We start from the raw sequence: 23,991 nt of genomic DNA on the forward strand, positions 1-23,991 counted from the left end.
CAGAACCAATGGCACAACTCTCACCACTTCCAGTGAGAGTAGGACTGGTTTCCTGTTCTATCTGCAGTATTCTGCAGTGTACAAAAGAATAATGCCACTATGGTGGGTCATTCTGCTGATGTCTCACAGACCAGTCAGCACCATTATTGGGATCTGAATTTTAGCACTTTGTTGGTAATATTGTTGAAAGCTTTGTGATACAGCATAGGCCCAAAATGTATTCAGCAATTGAATAGGCTAGAAAATAAAGAAAACAGATATCAGTTTAATTTAACGACCACAGCAGTCTTTTTCCCCTAAAAAAAAGATTAAGCTTAATAAATGATCGTCCATGATATGTTTATATTGTAGTACTCTCCTTGGGAAGTCTTTACACTTGCAGGTCTTTTTCAGTTAAAACTTTGTGTGTTAGGAAAATGCAAAGTGACCTAAATAGGTTTTTTCATTATTTGAGATGGAGGATCATGGCATTATTTCTTTCTGGTTTCATTCTTGTATGGTAGGCTCTTCTGTTTGACTGTATGTCTTTGGTATCTCACTTTAAACAACTCATAGGTCTGGAGGCAAAATACAGTAAAATGCCTTAGTAGCTTGAGCTAGCTTTATAAATAACTAATTCAATATACAGCATATATAATAGACCAATTACTGAGCCCATTAAAGTCAATGGGAATTTTGCTATGGACTCTAGTGAGATCTTTCTGCATTTCCTTGTCAAGAAACTTCAGTGCTGTGAAATGAATGGGATTTTTTTTTCAAATAGACTTCTAAAATGTACATTCTCTTTGCAGAACGAACGAGAAAAAATTCTTGAATACAAGAGGCAGGTGCAAGGCCTGGTGAATAAATCTAAGAAGATAGTGCAACTAAAGCCACGCAACCCAGACTACAGGAGCAACAAGACCATTATGCTCAAGGCGCTGTGTGACTACAAACAGGATCTGGTAGTGTACTCTTTATTGAATGAGAATAAGAGTTGTATGAAGTAAAACTAAATCCTGAATGTTGCCAATGCAATCTGGTTCCATCAGCTTCCAAATCAATTTAAATTAAAATAAAAAATACACTTTCTTAAATAATTATAATGGAGCTAAGTTGCTTTAGTCTTGATTGATCAGAAAAAGACATGATAATCTTTCTGTTCCCTGATTGGATCAAGTCACAAACTGTTCTAGAGCAGATAGATAGATACATGCAAGCAGAGTTTGCCTGTGGAAGAAGGCCTTGGGACTGCTGGAGCTCCATGCAGATATGGCTGGTGTAACTGGCATGCATAGTGCCTTTGATAATTACTGAGATGCATTGAGCCTCCTCACGCAACCAGCTTAAAAGGGAAGCAATTTAAAGGCATAAGCGGTTCCTCCCAAATCAAAACCTACCCATCTCACTCTTAAGGTCTTGCTTAAGATTAGGGAGAATACTTTAATAATTAATATATAATTATAAATTTATAATTTATAATAATTCTCCTGTGCTTCTTACAGAAAACAGTGCGCAAAGGAGATGAGTGTATATTAAAGGATAACAATGAACGCAGCAAGTGGCTTGTGACTGGCCCAGGAGGAGTGGATATGCTAGTGCCATCTGTCATCCTCATTATTCCCCCCCCAAATCCATTAGCTGTGGATGTTGCTACTAAGTGAGTGACTGAGAAGGTTTGGGGAATTATGCCTAAGTTTGGGTATAGACTGAAGAGTTTTCTTAAAAATCATCCTCTATAAATTGGGCTTGAGCCTGCATCCTTTAGTCAGGTGCGTGGGTTAAAGACCAAGTCTTTATTTTTTTAGAACTTCACTCCTGAAGGAAGCTTGTAACATCCCAGTTCTTAGCCTAAGAACATTGGAGTCATTGGCACTGATACAGGCTAGAAAATGGGTGGCCAACCTGTGGCAGGGTTGTCACAAATGGCACAGACAGCCTGTGTATGTGGCACGTGGCAGATTGGGGAAGGGACTGGCCCAGGAAAACAGTGGCAGATAGGGCAGGAACAGAAAGCAAAGTGGCAAATTGGGCAGGGAGAACAGGGAAAGAAGAAGAAAGCAGAGCAGTAGATTGCAGAGGGATAGGAGCAGAAAGCAGATCAGCAGATTGGGAAGGGGATAGGATTGGCACTTGAGGAAGGTGTGGGGCTCATTTGTGGTTCATCTGCTAAACAGATTGGCTCCTACTGGACTAGAACATGGCTGTTCTAAACAATTTCAAAACTTAGCTTTGTGCAAAGCAGCTCTAGCACTGAAGGATTTTAGCACGTGTTTCTCCTCCTACCTTCTCAGCTGAGGACTCCTGAGAATCTGATTTTTCCTTAGGAAAAATGTTTCTTTTCCTTTGTGGGTTTTATGTCACGTTTTTGACATTGCCATAGAGTGACCTGGCAGAGGGGTGGAAATGGGGTGATGCTAACTCAGGCTTAGAGACACTGGCTGGGGTTCCTCACGGTTATTTTACTGGTTCAGGGGTAAGAGGTATAGAAATTCTAATCAAATGTGAAATCTTCCTCTCCTCAGAATTGAGCAATATTATGAAGCTATTCTGGCTCTGTGGAACCAGCTCTATATCAACATGAAGAGCCTGGTGTCTTGGCACTATTGCATGATTGACATTGAGAAGATCAGGGCTATGACAATTGCTAAGGTGGGTGTTCATCCGGCTTTTGCTGTGATGGAGTTACGACTTTCAGCCTTTTGCACAGTTGCATCAGTTTGATAAACTTCTGTACCAAATGCTACACACATTGTCTATTCAGTTATGTGCTCTCTTACGGATGCTGGACGGGAATTCTAAATACCATTCAGTCACACTCAAGAAGTTTAGAGCAGTCCAAGCCCTGTGGCAGGGTAGGGCACAAAGTAGAAGGCAGGAAGGGACTAGTAAGGCACTTGAGCCTAGAACAGTCAGTCATCATGGAACAAGCTCAGAGAACCAGTCACTGGAAGCCCAAAGTGCTAGTACTGCCATCTACTGCACCCCTGAGCAGTGGTAACACATGTACCGTTGTTTAGAACCAAGGTACAGATTGTTTCACGGTTGTGTGGGGCAAGGGGCCAGATGGTATCTTCCACTGTTATTTGCTGTTTAAACATAGCATGGATATAATGTAAGATGAGCTAGAGAAGAAATTTGCCATGTTGTTGCTTCAGTAGCTCCTACTGTATTAGGTACTGATAGATGCTGAGCTGTGACTAGTCGAACTATTAAGATGCCAACAACCTTTTTTTTTTTACCTAAAGGTGAATGTACTACAGTTTACCCCCAGCATCTTTTTGTTTTAGTCATTCAAGCACTTGGGTTTTTTGTTTTGCGTGGGGCTTTTTTGCAAGTGTGCATCCTGAACTGTTTGAGAGCAGAGCTGGTGATTAACCTGCTTCAGATGTTTCCTTTTTAACCATTTCTACCTCTTTTGTATCAGCTGAAAACAATGCGTAAAGAAGATTACCAAAAAATAATAACTGACCTGGAGATTCATTACCAAGAGTTCATCAGAAACAGCCAAGGCTCAGAGATGTTTGGTGATGAAGACAAAAGGAAAATCCAGACTCAGTTCACTGACGCCCAGAAACAGTATCAAACCCTGGTTGTACAATTGGTACCTGGGCAACGCCCATCACAGACAGGTTTGTTGTCAGCCTGTTATTTTATAGGGACCAAATAGTGGAGTTTTTTGTTTAATATGTTTAAGTTCTGTATTCTTCTAGGCCTGGTCTGATGTCCCCACTAAAGTCCAGTGTCAAGAGTTCTATTGACTGTAAATCTTGGGTCAAGCTATTACTGATGCTGAGATCAGAAGTGTATCCAGGCAGCTCTGTATCCACATGACACCCAGGGGAGGCACCAGCTGCTGTGGTGCCAATCACAGGCACACAATTGGCCACCACTGTGGTCTTGTATATTTTTGCACCCTTACTCCTCAGAAAGGCTGTGTCTGGGGCTGCTGTTCTGGTGTCATTCCCCGCCCCCCCCCCCAACCTCAGGCTGCTGGCTGAGATCCTTAAAGTCCCTTTAAGAGGTTGGTCGTAGTACTTTTGTTTTGCTTTTTGGGAGCAACTGGCACGGAAGAATGGCTCAGTGGTAAAGATACCAACCTGGAATTTGGGAGACCCAGGTTCTCAGTGTCATGCCGTGCCACTGACCTGCCAGATGACCTTGAACAACTTGGAATTATAGAAAATTATGGTTGGGTTGGACCTCAGGAGTTCATCTGGTCCAACCCCCTGCTCGGAGCAAAACCATCCCCAACTATATCACCCTAGTCAAGGCTTTGTCTAGCCATGTCTTAAAAATGTCCAAGGGTGGAGATTCTACAGGGTAACCTGTTCCAGTGCTTTTCTACCCTCCTAGTGAGAGTTTTTCCTAATATCTATCCTAAACTTCCCTTGCTGAAGCTTGAGAACCATGGCTCCTTGTTCTGTCATCTGCCAGATGACACAAAAGTTCCTAAAAGCGAGATCCTTTTCCATCTATTAAGCACCTAAATGTGATGCTATTCTACTCTACTCAAGTCCTAAAGGAAAAAAATAATGCAAAATACAGATGAGTTCATTTTTTTCTTATGGCTTTCTTAAGATAGTAAGCCCTTTAACATGTTTTCAGGGACTTCATCAGGGTAGAACTGGATCACACTTAGGCACCTAAGTAAACTTGGGTGTGTAATAGGATCTGGCACTTACTCTTCCACTGCGGGACCCAAGGAATAACCATCCTCACTGCAGTCTTCATCAAATTATCTATAATCTGCAGTTTCTCTGAAACCCATGTTTACTCCCCACTGGTATGAATCTGGTTATCTCCTACTGAAATAAATGGCAATTCTGTGAGATTTGCATTGATGGAAATGAGAGTAGAACTTACTCTGCACAGGATATTTTCAGTGTTTAGGAAAAAAACCCTCATTTTTGCACTGCTTTTTTTTCTTTTCTGGTAGCTGAATTGTCCCAAATTTTCCTTAGAGTTACATAAGAACGATTGAAGATGTATGTTCTTAATCTTTCAAGGCAAGTGAACTGTTAGATCAAATGAACCTTGCAGGGATTTCTCTGTTGAGGATCCCTTTGACAGATTTCATGTACCAATAATTATTCCGCAATGCATTTTTCAGTGGTATCAACTGAAACTACCCTGATAGGTAGTGCACCAAACACAGTTGTGGTTGACAGAAACAAGGAACAAGAGAAGCAGGAAGCATGGTTGCTGCTGGAACTCCAGAAGCTTCGTCGGCAAATTGAAGCCTGTGAGATCCGGATGATGCAAAGAGGCTCTCTGGTATTGGATCAAGGGACTGCCCATGATTTTTCAGTCAGAATAAAGGATTTAGAGGTAATTGTATGCTTTGCTCAGTGTGAAAATTTTCCAGAAAATTGTGCAATAGGTATGTCCCAAATCAAATGGGAAACTACATCTTGTTTTTAACCTGTATATCTGTGAACATAATTGAGGAAAGGATTTTTTTTCAAATTGGAACTGAACATGGGGTGGAACATCCTCCCCCTCCTAGGGGATTTAACAGAGAGAAAACAGTCTGATTTTTAGAAGTATTTCACTAAGCCCGTAATCATTTAGTATGGCTTCCTGTTAAGCTTTATACAAGTGAAAGTAGCATTAACATCCTTATGCACAGGTAATGCTGATGTAATTTATGCACAAGATTTATGGGTTGTACTTACCTGTCACTGAAGATTTTAGAGGGAAATGGAGTCAGCAAAAGAAGGTATCTCTTCTGACCATAGCTTTTTGAAACCTGAGTTTGGTCCTTTACATAACTATTAAAATGAAGTAAAATAAACTCTAAAATAAACTGGATTGGATTTTTCTTCAGTGTTGCCTTTTATGAAAGATAACACAGTGGTATCTATGGCTTCTGAGAGAGGAAATCAGCTTGTTACATTTGAGTGGGCTCTGTCTTGTGGGTAGAATTCCTTGGGGAAACTGAGGCTGCAAAAGCCTCTGGAACAGCAGCAGCCTGGCACCTCTGGTGGGTGGGATGGCATGTCTGAGGGGACTCTTTGATGCTTCCTGTGAGCACCTCTGTAGGAACTCTGTGTCCTATTGAGCTGACCTCTGTAGTTGTGCAGCGGCAATAATTGACTTACCAGTAGGGTAAAAAAAGTGGAGGCAGTGGTTTAGTCCTCACAGAAATCTGTTAGACCAATGGAATGGCTTGAAGGGACAGACTAATGATATGTAGACTGTAGAATATGTCTGCAAAAATAAGCCTTTTTTTTCTCCTCTATCAGGGTGTACAGAATGATTCACAAATCATTGCTGAAAACCTCAATAAGAGTAAGGATTTCCTGCCTAATTTCAGAGGCTCTGACAAGTATGTCTATTTGCAGTCAGAGATAAATGCCTTGTTTCAAAAGCTGGAAAACATTAATGGCATTTCTGCTGGATATTTAGACAGGTAAGATGATGAAAGCCATCACAATACATTAATAATCACAATACTGTAAATATTTCATTTTCCTCTTGGGAATCTGCTTTGGAAGCTCAATAATATAAAATGATGCTGTATTATGCAGAGGCTTCCGCTCTTACAAATATAGAAAATGGGGAAAAGAACTCTTAGCAATCTGTTTTATAACTTGTTTTTAACAAGTTTAGCAAGTGTTGTTTAGCAAGTGTTGCAAAACACTTTTGAATGTTCTAAGTCTGGATTCTTTATAATGACCCTTTATGGAGGAAACCCTTTATCTAGGCACCCTACCACATCTGCTTTAAAAGAGAATGTGTATATATTTGAAAACCACTGGTGGAGCTTGGTTTTCTTTCATGTCACAGACGTGCCCTTTTGACTAATGAGAGAGAGTGTATGAAAAGGAAATAGCATCTTTTTTTTCCTGCTTAAATTCATAGGACTGGAAGGGGCCTGGTGGCTCATCAGATCCAGTACCCAATTAGATTTACACAGCAGATTCACTTTTGTTCGTGTTGTGTATTGCAGCTTGAATGCACTGAGGTCTCTGCTCCAAGTTATTCTGCAGACGGAAGATGTGATCAGAGTTTTTGAAATCAGACTCAACGAAGAGGAAACCATTTCCTTGGATCTTGATAAAGTGGAGGCTTACCGAGCCTGTCTAAAGGTAAGAGGCTTAGTGCCTGTTGCAATGCCATCTTTCCTTGTAAGATAGATCCTTGGCTGGTGTAAATCAGGCCAGCTCTGCTGATTTCATTGGAAGTAGGCTGATCTGCACCATGTGGCATTATAGTGTTTTGGAAGCTTCCCAGGTATTTTACCTTTTGTCATCTCAGATGCAAGAAGCTAAATCATCCTTTTGTGCCAGCTAGTGGCTTCCTGCTGCAATAGGGTTTATCTCAAATCTTCCAGTAAGAGTTATAAGTACTCCATAATTACAGGATGAATAGGGATCATCAGCTTTGCTAGCAAATAGAGTTGGATTAAATCATTTTTCACCTGGACATTATGAATATGCATGGACTACACTGTAGCAGTTAGGATATTTTATAGATGTTGAAATTATATTTTAGGCTCCTGGGGGCTTTCAGTAAAAAGCCTGCGAGTGGAATATTGCAAACAGAAAACAGACATTGTCGTTCCTCATATTCAGGCCCCTATAGGCTGCTTCTTGTGTAACCTACCTGGAGACATCTGAAGAGCATATGGGGATAGATAGACAGATACACCTCAATAAGAAAAGAGTGACAGCCTTTATCAAGAGCGTATTTTGATTGATTAAGTTACTCTATTGTTTTTAGCTGGAGAGGGCACAACTACTTTGTATTTTGCTGTAGTAAAATCTAGTCATGGAACTAATTTTACCCATCACTGTCATGGCAAGGGGATTCTCTAGCCATTTTCCCTTCTTACTGCTGGGGAATCAGGAATAAGGGGGTATGGTTGGAGCAAATGAGTGCACAACAGGTGCACCCCTATACCACAGCAATCAACACCTGCAGTTGTAGCTCTTGGGAGCCCGCTGTAGCTGGTGTAGGTTTGAGCAGTCCTGGAGTACTTGAAGTTAAGAAACTAGAACAAAGTGAGCTTTACTGTGTGAGACCCTGTATTTGTGGTTTATTTTAAGTCTACAAACAACTAATCTGGAATCGAGAGAGGTGTCTCAGAAATGTAAAGAAAAATAAAATAATTGCTAGCCTTAAAATGAAGTCTGCACCAAATGTATTTGGCAATTTTGTGGCCTGATACAACAGGGATTCCATATGCAGATAATTTTTTAGGGAGATTTTCAGGTATATAAATCTTTTTTTTCAGGTACATAAATCTTTAGGGAGATTTTCAGGTATCATGCAGCTCTTAGAGAGGCTGCCCCCTCTCCCCCTTTTTTTTTAAACTATTCTGTACAGTGAAAAAAAAAAACAGTGATGGTAACTTCAGAAAGTTTGCAGCCCTTTCATCACAACACTTAATATTTCCCCTAACTTTAAGCAAATGCTCAAGTCTCTCTCTCTTCAGCAAGTAGTAGGGTTAGAACAGTGTTACAGCTGTGATAGTCCAGGAAACCTGCAAGAAGCAAGTTGTTTTTTTTTGTTAACATCTTTCACTGGACCAGTTCTATAGTTGGGAAAGATGTTGGTCAAATTTACAGGCACAGAATGCCTTCTTTAGGTCTAAGGAAGAAACAAGCGCAGCCTCAGCTAAATAGTAGATAAAACCTTGCTTGTATTCAGCAAAATGCTAAGCAGCGCAAAAACTGGAAGCACATGCTAGAGTTCTGTTGACATCAGTAGTCAAATGTTTTGCTGAATCAGAACCTAACTGCTCAAGTCAACTTCTATAACATACTCTGATGTTGTAGGTGAAAATTCAGGAACTGGTATGGAAGTAACTGCATGTCACTGTGTTCTGTCCTTCAGAAAATGAAAGCAGACCTAAACATGAAAAAGTCATTGTTGAGTACCCTGGAATCTGAGATGCAGAAAGCACTGCAGTTCCATTCACAGTCCTGCCAGACCTATGCACTCTATGACTTGGACTTCGGAAAGTTCACTGACAAAGTCACCCAACTGATAGATCGCTGGCAGAGGGTAGACAAACAGATTGATAACAGGTTTGTCCAGATTTCCTAATGATTTTACTTCTAAACCCTTCTTGTTTTGAGGTAATCCATCCATGCAACCATCTACTGGCATAACTGGGAATTGTAGTTTTCCACTGCACAGAATTTGGTTTTGTGGTAGTACAAGAAAGAACATACTAAACCTTTATGAATAATTGTAAAAAAATAAGCATGGGCATACTTGAAAGGACATTGTCCAAAATGCCGACTTTGGCTGGGGCTTAGGGCATGTTTACAGAAACTATTACTGGGAGAGTTTTTGTTTTTAGGCCTTTTTACATGGTATCAGAACAATTAATTATTAGGATTTAAACATTTCCCTGTCGCTGTTTTTCCCCTTGAGTGCTACAACACTGTGTGATTGCCTGAAAACCCAAAAGTGGTACCATCTGGAAAAATTTTAAATCAGTGTTTAAAATGGGGAACTTGGAAGTGATTTGTCTCACTTTTCTTCTTGTTTCTCTATGCAGGTTCAAGGTAAAAATAATGTACATAGACTTGTTGCATATAATTAAAATTAAAGTAAATAGCGTAAAGATTGAAAGTAAATTTATTTCAGTTGTAATGAACCAGAGTCTTATCCTGAAACTCTTACTTCAGACCAGACAGTTCTCAGTTGCATTAGTGAGTGTAGATTCTGCTTATGTTTCTGTAAATTCAGAATAACCTCACTGAAGTCTGACATCTTGATTCTTTATAACAGGTGAAAGTTGATACAGCCCCTAGTGAAATTTTTAGAAACTCTCCAATGACTCTAGTGAAATTTTGATTCAGAAGCACATACAGTCTACTCAGAGCCAACTCTAGGGGGGTGAAAGGTCTGCGGCAAATCAGCCTGTGTGGGGCTCCCTTAACATTGTGTGGGGCTGTGGTACCCCCACAAAGGGGGCGGGGAGTCCTCCGTGCTTTTTCTGTGGTGCGAGGCTGAGCTGCCAGCTCCAGGCGGGTCCTGCAGGAGGGGCCACGGCCACTCTACCCGGCTCTGGGGGCCCCTCAAAGCATGGGGCCCAGGGCAGTCACTCCAATTTGCTATACACTAGGGATGGCTCTGGGTCTACTTCATGTACAAGTTAGCCTCTAAAAAGCCTTATTAGACAATTAAATACGTGTCCTGATTTTTATAATTACTAAGAATTAACACTTTCCTCTGAAAATGAGGCCACTTTATTTGGGTACTTGGATGCTAATTTTGATCTGAATCTTCTTTCAGCAGCTGCTGTCGTTTTATTAATTTTAGCATTGATAAAATTATTAGAAATACTAGAACAAATTGAAAAAGAAAGCATATGTTAAACTTTAACTGGTTGGTTGGTTGGTTTGTTTGTTTGTTTGTTTTTTCCTTTCCCCAGGTCCTGGGATCTAGAACGACAGGTTAAACAACTGAAAATGTACCGAGATTTATACCAGATTCTGAATAAATGGATCTGTGATACTAAGCACAGACAAGAATCTATTGAATCTTTGAAATTAGGAGATTGCAACACTATCATGAAATATTTGCACGAGCAGAAGGTATGTGCCCCCTATCTGCTATGTCTTCAGTGAATTGGACTTTTAAAATGTTTCAGGAGTGAGAGAATTTTGGCATGCCAGTGTTGGCTCCAAATTTATGGCCTGTTTAGAATGATAAATAACCTTAGGCAAAAAGATGCCTGTAGAAAGGGAGGAAGTAAGGAAGTATTATCATTCCCATTATCCAACAGGCCAGCTAAGGATGGAATACAGGCCCTGGGAGGTTCATAGTACCTATTGATACCTCTCAGCCATGCCCTTTGAATTTAGTCCAGGGGAATCCAAGTTGATGTAACCAGGGGCTGCACGCCTCTTTTGGACTGGAGCACACCACAGGAACCTCTGAGGCAATTTTTAAAGTTCCTAAAGCAGATGAAAATCCTCCCTCCCTTCCCTTTCCGCTCCCCCACCTGCCTTTTTCTGTTGTCCCGGGATGGGAAGGCACCAGAGCCATTCCTGCTAGGGGTGTGCAAAGCGGCCTTATTCGATTCAGATTTGGCCCAAATCAGGGACAGTGATTTGATTCATTGATTTGGATCACTGTCCCTGATTCAATTCGGCCAAATCCAAATCTGCAGATTCAATACTGATTCAGAGAATCAGTGATTCGGCCATAGACACGGCTTCAAATGTTCAAATGACCTGAAGTGGACCGGGTCTGCTGCCGAGCGCACTGGGGGGCCCCCTGCATTCCTGTGGAATGCTCCATGTGCCCCAGCATCACAGTATTCATGAGCCCCTGCTACCTAGAGGTATGTAGAAAAAACATTTAAAGCTGTGTCTGTGTCCAAATCTCTCCGAATCAATTCGGAGGGTTCTGATTCAATTGGCAGCGAATTAAAGCGTCCTTTGATTCGATTTGGATTCGGCCACCAAATCGGGCCAAATCTCCACTGAATCGAATTGGGGACTGAAGCTTAGCACAGCCTTAATTCCTGCCCATTGTGTGGGGGTGCTGGGCTTAACTGGGGACGGGGACAGTGGCAGCAGGGTTGAATGGGGGTTTCTCTTCCCCGTGGTCTGATCAGGAAGGATGGGGGGAACTGCTTTTTCTCCACACTCTTGCCACTGTCTCCTCCCCAGCTGAGCCCAGCCCCTGCTCAGCCCAGCTATCTCTAGAACTTCCCCACTGCTGGGCAGTGGAAAAAGCAGCAGCAGGTAGAGGAGTAGGGGAGAAGGGGAAGAAGAGGGGAGGAGGCTTGCCTCTGAGCAGGGAAGGGAAGGGTGAAGGAATTTTCACTTGCTTTAAAACCTGAAAAAATTCCTCAGAGGATCCTGCAGCACATCTGTCCACACTGGTGGCACAAGAGGCTGGGAGCAAGGGGTGCAGCCACCCATGTAGTGCAGGTTGCTGCCCCCATACTCCCTTTGGGAAATCTTGGATCCATCCCTGGATGCAACTTACCTGATACAGAACAGGAGGAAAAGCAACTAAAACAGTTGTAAATGGATTAAAGTCTCAATCAGAATCTAGGGAATGCTAGATTTTGAATCATCCTGGATCTTGGAAATGCCTACCTATGGACTGAGTAACAACAGAATAAGGTTTGTAGGGCTAGGGCTTCCCTGGATACATCTCTATTATAGTTCATTCACCTTTTGGTAGAAGCAGCAGGAACCTGCTGCTCTCCTCAGTAGAGGGGAATCTTAGCAAGTGGAAATATAGTATGTGTTTATCCATTCTTGCTCGTTTATTTATTTATTTATTTATTTATTGGCAGAACTTGCATAGTGAAATAACTGGAAAACGGGACAAAGTGGAGGAAGTTCTCAAGCATGCAGATCAGTGCTCAGCTGCAGTCAAGGTACTTTTTATGTTATAACTTTTTGCCAAAATGGCTTTTTGTTACAGGAGCCCTATCCTGCCACGTTTTACAGGCAAAATTCCTATTCCATATTTATTACTGCTGCATGTGTGCAGAAATGACCAAAGTGTAAATCATTTTGGTATACAGAACTTAATGGGAGGAAACTGTGTCCTCTGTTGCTTGCAAATTTAGGCCGAAATCTTCCTTTGAACTCTGTAGCTCCCATTTGCTGCATTTCTGCAGAAGACTTGAACACATGGTTCAGCCAAACCAAATTTTGCCACTTCTTATATAAAAGGATGGAAGTGGACAACAGACATATGGCTCCTGAGTTGCTCAAGGAGGCAGAGCTGGGGGCACAGTATGGATCAGGAAGGAACAGCAGCACAGTTGCCGCTGTTCCCAAAAAGATGCAGAGTTCAGGTTAGTGCATCATCTTTCTATGCAGCTCCTTGTTTCTCCCAGCCACCTCCCATGCTCCTCAGTAACGACTTTGCTATGCCTGGCATTTTTATAAACTGATATTAGATGGAGAGAGAGCGAGCACTATTTCTGAGGAGGTTTCAGGGGAGAGTGCTGCATAGAACAGTTGCCCCAGTGACTCTTTCCATCTTGCCCTGCTACACTTCCTCAGCCAAGAAGAAACACATACCTTTCCCCTCTGTACACCATACATACACTCTCTTGCTCTCTCTTCTTCTGCCCCCAAGCTGTCTTTGTGACACTTGTACTGGTCTGATTCCCTTTCACTGTGTAAACAGAGCATATAGCTTCTTTCAAGCAGTAAACACTTGTTTACTGTTTAGAAAATCCAGATCATGAATTTTCTCAGTAATAGTTAAAATGTGATTTTTTTGTTTTGTTTTGTTCCTTTCATTTCGCAGGATTATGAACTACAGGTTGCTTCCTATAGCTCAGGATTGGAAACCTTGCTCAATATACCTATCAAAAAGACTATGATTCAGTCTCCCTCAGTGGTCATTCTGCAAGAGGTATCTATTCCTCCCTATACACCTCCCCGCCCCCTTAAAGAACTCTTTTAAAGTCATTTACTTATATGAGATTTTGGGGTGAAGCCATCTTGCTGAATCCCAGTCACTAGCACTGCTGTAGTTACTGCACAAAAAGCATGTGCCTATTTCGGATGAATTCACACCTTAGTTTACTCCATGGTTACTTCCTTTGGCTTAAGCATGTAGGAGTTTTAAATTTCATTGACAGGATATAGGATTTAGGGTCCTAAGTCACTTTTTAAATTGAAGGAATTGAAAACTTTCAACAACCTGAAATCATTTGTGACTACATAGAAAATCAGTGAATTGAACCTGGGATGACACATCATATCTGTTGTGGGGCAGTAGATCTTGAAAAAGAAGGCACACTTGTCAGAAGGGAGCGTTTTTACTCTCTGAAATCTTTGAGGGTTAATGGGAGTTTTATGAAGGCCTTGAAAAGAGCATGAACTTTGCAGTCTCTCAAGAGATGATTTCTGAAATCTGTTTAAATCCTTTAAACAGCCCAGGATACCAGTCTGCTCTTGGACAGTTTTCAGGCATGGCCTGATAATGATGCTTCTTTTTCTTTTCAAGGCTGCAGAAATTCAGGCTCGCTATATAGAACTTCTTACAAGATCAGGGGATTACTACAAATTCTTAAGTGAAATGTTAAAGAGCATGGAAGATTTGAAGGTAATCTGTTTGTTTTACTATCCATTTTACCATTATATTAGCAAAGTATTAGTGCTTAGAACTTTTCAATTTAGTAAACTGCTGAAAAAGTAAAGTTAAAAAGCACCATTACTTGTATGAATCAGCAATGAATCCTCACAATGTTCCTGTAAGGGTTCTCATCCCTCTTTTTTTATAGATGAGGATGGTAACTTGCAGGGTCAACTTTGATGTGATTTGAAAGGTGGAGCATATTAGACTTTCTTGCATACAGGGAGGGATTATTAGAAGGATACTAGATGAGTATAACCACTCCCATTGGAAAGCAATGGAAGTGCAAGTATGTAAAAATCTGTCCTACTGCAAATAAATCAGGGGGGGAATATAGAAAATGGGGAAAGGAAATCTTAGCAATCTGTTTTATAACTTGTTATTTTTAAGATGTTTTGGATATAATGTTTTACAACAGTTGTCACAATAAATTTCCTCCATATTTATTTTACAGATGAAAAACACCAAAATAGATGTCCTGGAAGAAGAGCTAAGACTTGCTAGAGATGCAAATTGTGATGTTAATAACAAGCATAAATTTCTGGAACAAAATCTGCAGCAGTACCAGTTGGATTGTTCCCAGCTCAAAGCAAAGCTTGTGAGTCTGGAAGAGTTGAAGAGACAAGCTGAGATGGATAGTGGCAATGTTAAGCAAAACCTGGACAAATGCTATTGTCAGATCAAGGATCTCAATGACCGAATCACCCGACTGACTTATGAGATCGAGGATGAGAAAAGGAAAAGGAAATTGCTAGAGGATAGATATGAGCAGCAGAAGAATGACTATGATCAATTACAAAAAGCAAGGCAAAATGAGAAAGACAGCCTTGGTTGGCAAAAGATAGAATCTGAGAAGGTCATAAAGGAGAAGGAGTACGAGATAGAAAGGCTAAGGGTTCTTCTCCAGGACGAGGGCACACGGAAGAGGGAATATGAAAATGAGCTGGCTAAGGTAAGGAACCAGTTTAACGAGGAGCTGAGTAATTTAAAGAACAAGTATGAAACTGAAATTACAATTAAGAAGACCACAATCCAACAGATATCTGCACAGAAAGATGAGGATGCAAAAGGTCTCAGAAGCCAGATGGATAGGCTGGTGAGGGAAAACCGAGACCTGAAAGATGAGATTGTGAGACTCAGTAACAACGTTTTGCAAATCACAGATCAGCGAAGGAAGGCAGAAGAGGAAGCTCTTCAGCAGAAAGCCTGTGGTTCTGAAGTGTCGCAGCAAAAGCAGCAGCTGGAGCTAGAGCTGAAACAAATCATTCAGCTGCGCAATGACGATAACTGCCGGTATAAGCAGGCACTGGAAGAGGCTGCCTCAACCATCCAGGACAAAACAAAAGAGTTAGAAAAACTAAAGATTCAGCTGCAAGAAGAGGCTAAGGGCCGATGGGAACTTGAAAAAGAACTGGCTAAGGTAAGGAACAGTTTTGATGAGGAGATTATTAGTTTAAAGAACAAGTACGAGACAGAAATTAATATCACAAAGACCACGATTCATCAGGTTACTTTACAAAAAGACGAGGACACAAATAAGTATCGAGCACAACTTGACAACGTCTCCAGAGAAAATAGGAATCTGTGTGAAGAAATTAGGAGACTGAAAAATACATTAACTCAAACAACCGAGAACCTTAGAAAAATAGAGGAAAATGCTCACCAGCAGAAAACAGTTGGCTCGGAGCTCTCGCAGAAGAAGCAGCAGTTGGAGATTGAACTAAAGCAGATCATTCAGAGGCACTCTGAAGAGAACCTGCGACACAAGCAATCACTTGATGAAGCTGCAAAAACAATTCAGGACAAAAACAAAGAGATTGACAGACTGAGAAAGTTGTTGGATATGGAGACAAACCAGAAAAAAGAGATGGAGGAGGAAAATAGTCGGTTAAAAAGAGTTCAATTTGATCTGCAGAAAGCTAATGCTACTGCATCAGAGACCATCAACAAACTGCGGGTCCACGAACAGGAACTGACACGACTGAAAATTGACTATGAGAGAATTTCACAAGAGAAGAAAGGAAAGGATCAAGAAAGCATGAAATTCCAAAGCACCATGAAAGACTTGCAGCTCCAGAAACAGAAGCTGGAGGATGAACTCAGCAGGCAGAAAAAAAATGCAATGGATGAGATATCAAAAAGGAAGACATTAGAAGAGGAGTTGGAAAACATGAGACGGTCTCTCAGAGAGCAGTCAGTTAAAATCACCAGCCTCACACAGCAGATAGAGGAAGTATCCATTGTAAGGCAGAGGAAAGAAGATGACCTTAGGCACCAGAGAGAGGCATTAGATGGCCACGTAAGAGAGAAGCAGAGATATGTGGAGGAAATAAGAAAATATACATCAGAGGTTGAAAATTTACGTCATCAGCTGGTCCAAGAACAAGAACAATTGAGACAGGCTCACCTACGATATGAGCACTTGCAGAGAGCTTCTGAAGACAAAAGCAAAAGTCTGAATGAATGCAAAATAGAAATAGAACGACTTCAGTCTCTGACAGAGAATCTTACTAAGGAACACTTGATGCTAGAAGAAGAGCTGCGAAACTTAAGATTGGAATATGATGAACTACGAAGGGCTAGAAGTGAAGTTGATGATGAAAAGAATGCTACTCTTATTGAACTAAGGAATCAACTTCAAACAAGCAACACGCAAACCCTGGAACTTCAGGGGATGATTAATGAGTTACAGAAAGAAAGGGAAAAATTGAGACAGGAAATTGAAAAATTCCAAAAGCAAGCTCTAGAGGTATTAAAAAATATTTGATCACAACTTTACTCTTTCTTGGATAATATAATTAACTTAAATAGACATCAGTGTAAATCACACTCTGTTATTCAAATGCACCGCGATTCAGATTTATTTTTTCTGACCTCTTTTTAAATTTGATGGTAAAATATAAGGCCTTATAGCAGTAGGGGCAATGCAGAAGGACCAGGGGGCTGTAAAACTGTCTTAATTATTTAGCTGAAGATTCCCCTGCTGGTGTGAGGAATTCTCTAGCCCTCCACCAACTCCACAGTTATCTTTGGGGAAGAGCAAGTAACTGGATTGCCACTGTGTGTTCATGCTGGCTAAAGCGAGCCCTAGAGAGTCAGAGAAATCCTGAGGCTATGCTAAATGGCACCAGGAACTGATGAGCTACAAACCCTAGGACTGAGGAGCTGAGAAGTAGCACAGAGCCACCTTTGTCCTCTCTCCTTTGGTAGAATGCATCTCGACTTGCAGCTCAGACCTTCTGAAAATTATACTGTGAGCCCATATTTCCTGACTTAGGGACATATGTGATTATGCAAAAAAAGAAAAGAAAACCCTACTTTATTCTTCATTTTTCTGCCTTGTTGCTTGCTCAAAGGACAATTTATTGCATACAGTTGAACACTTAGGAAACCTTACCAGTGATAGAGTTGAATCAACATACATTACTTGTAGAGTAGTGCAACAAAGCAAATTTGCATCTGCTCTGCTTTGTTTTCCAGAAAGTAATTCTTCTGTACAGTATGTATGGACATAGTTACTAGTTTTGTGAGTGTGATATAGAGCCAAATTCATAAATTTGGAGTTATAGTAAGACAACTTTACTGTTCTGCTACCCTGTCAACTATTTACACACAAGTCTCACACATGGAATACGTTGGTACCTGTGTAAGGTGTTTCACTATTGATCCAAAGACATAAATTTGGGCCAGGCTCTGAGCCCTCTCTCTGAGAGCTGCTCTGGTTGATCAGGTACTCGTTTACCGTTAGTTCCTGTTGACTTTGGAGTCAAAAGTGGCCAGGTGCATCCTAGCCGTATCACCTCTGGCTACAGAAACTGGTATGCTCTAATTGTGCTGCCAGGTGAGCCAAGTAGGCCAAAAAGGCCTTTGACCTTTTGATATTACATTTTATGTGCATCTGAATTTCTAACTATGACGGACACGACAATAATCTACTACTAATAATCTGTAGCTAACTTAATATGCTATGATTCAAAAAGAAAAAAAAATCCATTCGTGACCTTTTTAGCTTCACATTCATAATCTTTAAAAAAAAATATTTTACTGTTGTTTCCCCAGTTTTCCTACCTTTCCCCATCATCTCCAGTCCATTCATTTAGTCTGATTTTAGCTGTCCCCTCCCCCAAGTTTTGTTTGTTTTGTTTTTTGTTTCATTTTGTTTTACTTTTTAAACCCCTAATGTTGATTTTCTTTTTTTTTAACAGAGTATTTGGTGTGTGAGTGTGTGTATACACATGCCACATGGAAACATTAAATGAATTTAAATGTAAAGGAACACAAATATAAATGTTTGGAGTTTAAAATAGCAAAAATGTTAACAGGGAAGGGAAAGACAAGTCTATTGCTTAAATCTGTTTGTGGCTGATTCTCTGATGCTGTAAACAGACCAGGTCAATGGAGATATAGTCCCTTATGCCCCCAGAGTATGCAGGCTGGCATGTGTCTGTACATAGATGATGCAGAAAATATAAAAAATATAGTAAGAAGGTATCTCATTACCAAAAAAACAAGTCTTCACTGAATCTTGAAGATGAGAAATTTAAAATGGGATCCAATATGCCTATTTCATTTTATTAGTGTAAGGCAATAAATTCCAAGTGGCAATAAAACTCTTTTCTGTGAATGTGCAGATATATATTTAAACATGTCCATAATCTTGGATATGACCTAGTAATGTTCAAAAGAATTTTGTTTCAGTGTCAGTATGTGATGAATCAAATTTTTGGAAATGGATTAAAAATACTATAAGCAGACAGTGTAATTGTAATAATTCTCTCCATTTTTCTCTTTTTGAATTTTAGGCATCCAACAGGATTCATGAATCTAAAAATCAGTATAGTCAGATTATGCAAGAAAGAGAGACCCTATTGATAAAAATAAGTGCTTTGGAACAAGATAAGGCAAGGCTGAAGAGATTAGAGGAAGAGCTGAACCGTGCAAAAATTAGCCTGGAATCAGAGTCTCGTTTGAAACAACGGCTGGAAAGTGAGAAACACCAGATCCTGAATGACCTAAACCAGTGGAAGAGTCAGTATTCCCGGACAGAAGAGTCCATTAGAAAGAGTGAGGCTGAGAGAGAAAAGAGTGAGAGGGAGAAGAATGCCCTGAGGTGTGAAATTGAAAGGCTACAAATGGAGATTAAGAGGCTTGAAGAGAGGTACAGGTGCAGACTGGAGGAGACAGCCCAACAAAGCCAGTTGCAGTGGGATGCTGAGCGTCTCCAACTGCAAAGGGAAATAGAAAAACTTCATCAACGCCCATATGGATCCTGCAGGTCTACACAGACAGAAGAGGACTTTGTCATTGACCCTTCTAAATTGTTGTTCAATGGGCTGCGGAAAAAAATTACAGCAGTTCAGTTATACGAATGTCAACTGATAGACAAAACCACTCTGGATAAATTGCTGAAGGGGCAAAGGTCAGTGGAAGAAGTTGCTGCTGACCTCGAGCCCTACCTGAGAGGAGCAGGTGCTATTGCTGGGGTCTCTCTTTCTCCAAAGGAGAAGTACTCTCTGGTGGAGGCTGAACGGAAGGAGCTTCTAATCCCTGAGAACACAGTTCTGCTTCTAGAAGCGCAGGCAGCAACCGGAGGTGTTATTGACCCACACAGGAATGAGCTGTTGACCGTGGACAGTGCCATTGCCAGAGATCTGATTAACTTTGATGACAGAGAACAAATCTATACAGCAGAAAAAGCCATTACGGGGTTTAAAGATCCATTCTCTGGAAAGACTGTGCCAGTGTCTGAAGCCATCAAGAAAAATCTGATTGACAGGGAAACTGGCATTCGCCTGCTTGAAGCCCAGCTGGCTTCAGGAGGCATTGTTGACCCTGTCAACAGTGTTTTCTTGCCAAAAGATGTAGCTTTGTCCCGTGGGTTGATTGACAGAGACCTGTACACAATCCTGACTAGCCCTCGAGGCACAGCAAAGAATTTAATTGACCCCATAACCAAGAAGGCAGTCAATTACACACAGCTAAGGGAAAAATGCAGGATTGAACCCCACACTGGTCTACTGCTCCTTCCTGTGCAGAAGAGAAGCTTGTCATTCCAAGGCATCAGGCGGCCTGTTATGCTAGAGGAATTGGTTGACTGTGGAATAATTCCAGAGCCAACAAAAATAGGCATTGAGCAAGGGACAATAGATCCAGAAATGATTCGTGAAGAAATTAAGGATTTCCTCCGGGGATCCAGCTGTATAGCAGGTATCTACAATGAGGCCACTAAGGAGAAACTTAGCATTTATCAGGCCATGAAAATAGGATTGGTTAGACCAGGTACAGCCCTTGAACTTCTAGAAGCCCAGGCAGCAACTGGTTTCATAGTGGATCCTGTCAGCAACATGAGGCTAACAGTTGAGGAAGCTTACAAAAGAGGTCTTGTTGGCATTGAATTCAAAGAAAAGCTTCTGTCTGCTGAACGAGCCGTCACTGGTTACAAAGACCCGGAAACAGGAAATATCATCTCCTTGTTCCAGGCGATGAACAAGGAGCTTATTGAGAGAGGTCATGGCATTCGTTTGCTGGAAGCCCAGATTGCCACTGGTGGAATCATTGACCCCAAAGAGAGCCACCGTCTTCCTGTAGACATGGCTTACAAGCGTGGCTATTTCAATGAAGAGCTCAGTCAGATTCTCTCTGATCCAAGTGATGATACTAAAGGGTTTTTCGATCCCAACACAGAAGAAAACCTAACCTACCTGCAACTGACAAAAAGATGCATGATAGACAAAGAAACAGGGCTCTGTCTTCTGCCCTTGAAAGAAAAGAAAAAGGTGGTGCAGACTTCACAGAAGAACACGCTTAGGAAGCGGAGGGTTGTCATTGTAGACCCGGAAACAAACCGTGAGATGACAGTGCAAGAGGCATACAAGAAAGGTCTTATAGATTATGATACCTATATGGAACTTGCTGAACAGGAATGCGAGTGGGAAGAAATAACTATAACAGGATCGGATGGTAGCACAAGAGTTGTCCTTGTTGACAGGAAAACTGGAAACCAGTATGACATTCAAGATGCTATTGATAAAGGTTTGGTTGACAAGAAATTTCTTGAACAGTACCGTGCTGGAAGTTTAAGCCTTACACAGTTTGCAGATATGATTTCCTGTCGGAACAGCGGTGATGACGTATTCCGACATGAGTCCATCAGTAAGTCTCCCACCGTGATGAGCGTCAGAAGTTCTTCGCTGATAAGGAACGGTTCACTTTCAGAGGTCCCAGAGGAATGTAGTCCCATTGCGGCCATATTTGACACTGAAAATCTGGAGAAAATCTCCATTTCAGAAGCTATGCAACGGGGCATTGTTGATAGCATTACAGGACAGCGGTTGCTCGAAGCCCAGGCCTGCACTGGTGGCATTGTGTGCCCTGTCACAGGTCAAAGGCTTTCACTTCAGGAGGCAGTTACTCAGCGCATCATTGATCAAGATATGGCCACACGGCTCAAGCCAGCTCAAAAAGCCTTCTTAGGGTTTGAAGGTCTAAATAACAAGAGAATGTCAGCAGCAGAGGCGGTTAAGGAAAAATGGCTGCCTTATGAGGCTGGTCAGCGCTTCCTTGAATTCCAGTACCTTACTGGTGGCCTTATTGACCCTGAAGTGCGTGGAAGAATAAGAACTGAGGAAGCCATCAAGAACGGATTGATTGATGGTCGCACTTCTCAGAAGTTGCAAGACATCAGCAACTACCCCAAAATTCTGACCTGCCCTAAGACCAAGCTGAAAATATCCTATAGAGATGCAATGAAACGGTCAATGGTGGAAGACATCACTGGGCTCAGACTATTGGAAGCTGCTTCTGTTTCATCCAAAGGTATATCCAGCCCTTATAATGTCTCCTCTGCACCTGGCTCTCGCTCAGGTTCTCGTTCAGGCTCACGCAGTGGATCCAGGAGAGGAAGCTTTGATGCAGCCACAAGTTCTTCATATTCTTACTCCTGTTCAACCTTCAGCAGCAGCTCTCTTGGGCGTTCGTAAAAAGTCAGCAAGGGTATCTCCCTTAATTTCATTGTATACCTTTTTACTCTCAAATAACCAACAGAAACTGGTTTGTGGTCATATTATTTGCTTGGGTGCAATGACCTACTGGGAAAAGTCACATCCACCCTCTAAAAAGAAAACATGTAAAGACTTTTCTAGGTCTTCTTAACTTCTCTTTTTAAAGCTGTAATATGTTTGGGGTGCAGGCTTGTGCAACAAACATTACAGGAGAGCAAATGCAACAGTTACGAGTTTGGGGTCTTTTAAAAAAAAAAGTGTTTGAATGTTTAATTACTCTCTTCCTGTATATTAAATATGCTACAGTTTGCTTCTCCCATTAACCAAAATTGTCCCCAAAATCGTAACCTGATAATCAAGATTTGAATGTTCTTTAGTAGTTCACTGCTTCCCCAGCTAGCTTTTTTTTTTTACTTTATTATTTTAAAAAAAAGGGAGAAAAATATTGTGGAGGAAAAAAAAATCCTTATCAACATGTCTTCTGCACTGCAATATGAAAAGCCATATCCTTTTCAAGAGCTATTGTACTTAACTATAGCTGATTGACTGTTTGCTCAGTTACAATATGGTGCATATTTGGGGATGTTATAAACATGTGCTCTTCTTTCACCGTGACCTAAGTATTTTTTCTGTTAATTTTGCTTGTTTGTTTTCAATGTAACATCAACAGACGTGGCTGCATCAAATTTAGCTATTCTAGGCAATAAACTTTTGAACTTTTAAAGTCTCTGAGGCTTGATTTTGAAACTTTTGAATGAGTGCACTTTGGAAGGAAAACTTAGAGAAAGACACTTTATTTGTCAAAACAAAAAGAAAACTATGATAGAAGCACATGACATTGTCAGTGCAGACCAGAAACATTTTGTCCCCATGATGCTGGTCCTATTCTATGCATGAACACAAACCTAATCCTGCATTGCCCAAAAAGAACATGGAATCTGAACTCTGACACTGTCCCCACCAGAAGCAGAAGGCCATGTTTCACATGTAAAGAACTGAAGGGTGAGAAGAAGAATATTTCTTCCCCTGGTGATCCAGCTAGCGCTGTTTGCAACTTCAAGCAAGAAACTCTGGATGAGATGCTCCCCTGTCTTAGGGTAGTCATTGCCCATTTCCAACAAAGTACAGGTGCCAATATCCATCATAGAAAGCTGCTTCTAAAACTGCAAAACTACCTTAATAGCTCCTGTAGTGCTGGCTCTATTGGGCCTGTTGCCAGCCATTACGCCTAGGTACAGACATTCAAAAACCCCGAGGTGGAATTGGTCTAAGTTACGTGGTTTTCTGTAAGTGGCTTAGTGTAGATCAGTAGCGAACAAAACAGACATTTGCCCTTTGGTGGGGCATGGGCAAATCTTAGCCCAGGTTCTGCCATTTTTAAACCAGTCTGTGCGCTGAACTGCTGTTCGGTTATGGATTCCGATCACTTACTTTGGTAAAGTGTGTTTGTACCTGGCCTACAAGTTAATCTCCTCCAGGTTTTTTCAACCTCTGTGCTGGCCCACTGTACCAGAGCAGAGCAATTCCAAATTCCAGATGTACAGACATAATCTAAAGCCCCCTTAGTTGCACTGAATTGTCAGCCAGGGCAGAGGGTTGGTCCTTAAGGTTCATGACTTGGAGTGGAGCCAGAAGTATCAAGTCTGTACATGCTGGCTGTTCCATTGCCATTCCCTGGCACTCCCTAGTAGATGCATCATTCCTATCAATCTGACCACTTAACATTAACACTGCAATGGGAGTTAACAAAAGCCCTGGTGACAATCCGAAAACCTTGCCAAGATACTGGATAATTTATGTGATGTGCTTTTTGTTAGGGTGGTGCTTATAAAAGGTGAGTAAAGTAATGGAATTTCACATCTTTGGCTCCCACTGGAGCTTAGCTTGTAACCTTTGAGTTCCTACGTTGTCTGAAAATCAATATCTG

The 23,991-nt window shown here is 41.3% G+C and overlaps 1 protein-coding gene across 2 annotated transcripts in view; it reads left to right on the top strand.

Annotated features, from left to right (window-relative positions):
* Positions 1-22,788, top strand: part of DSP (desmoplakin) — a 49,346-nt gene extending 26,558 nt beyond the window's left edge. The window contains exons 11-24 of one of the 2 annotated variants that reach the window (XM_090039166.1): positions 792-944; positions 1,485-1,639; positions 2,505-2,631; positions 3,407-3,611; positions 5,093-5,310; positions 6,228-6,394; positions 6,935-7,073; positions 8,824-9,017; positions 10,376-10,538; positions 12,260-12,343; positions 13,231-13,338; positions 13,936-14,034; positions 14,519-16,813; positions 18,867-22,788. In XM_090039166.1, the coding sequence (XP_089895292.1) occupies positions 792-944; positions 1,485-1,639; positions 2,505-2,631; positions 3,407-3,611; positions 5,093-5,310; positions 6,228-6,394; positions 6,935-7,073; positions 8,824-9,017; positions 10,376-10,538; positions 12,260-12,343; positions 13,231-13,338; positions 13,936-14,034; positions 14,519-16,813; positions 18,867-22,043 (7,284 nt within the window). In that variant the 3' untranslated portion in view covers positions 22,044-22,788. The remainder of the gene's footprint in view (positions 1-791; positions 945-1,484; positions 1,640-2,504; positions 2,632-3,406; positions 3,612-5,092; positions 5,311-6,227; positions 6,395-6,934; positions 7,074-8,823; positions 9,018-10,375; positions 10,539-12,259; positions 12,344-13,230; positions 13,339-13,935; positions 14,035-14,518; positions 16,814-18,866) is intronic. The other variant, XM_090039167.1, reaches the window with a different exon arrangement.
* The last annotated feature ends 1,203 nt before the right edge of the window (positions 22,789-23,991 follow it).

This window comes from Crocodylus siamensis, chromosome 3, assembly GCF_052110815.1.
Source record: "Crocodylus siamensis isolate JL-2025a chromosome 3, ASM5211081v1, whole genome shotgun sequence".
Lineage (NCBI taxonomy): Eukaryota > Metazoa > Chordata > Crocodylia > Crocodylidae > Crocodylus > Crocodylus siamensis.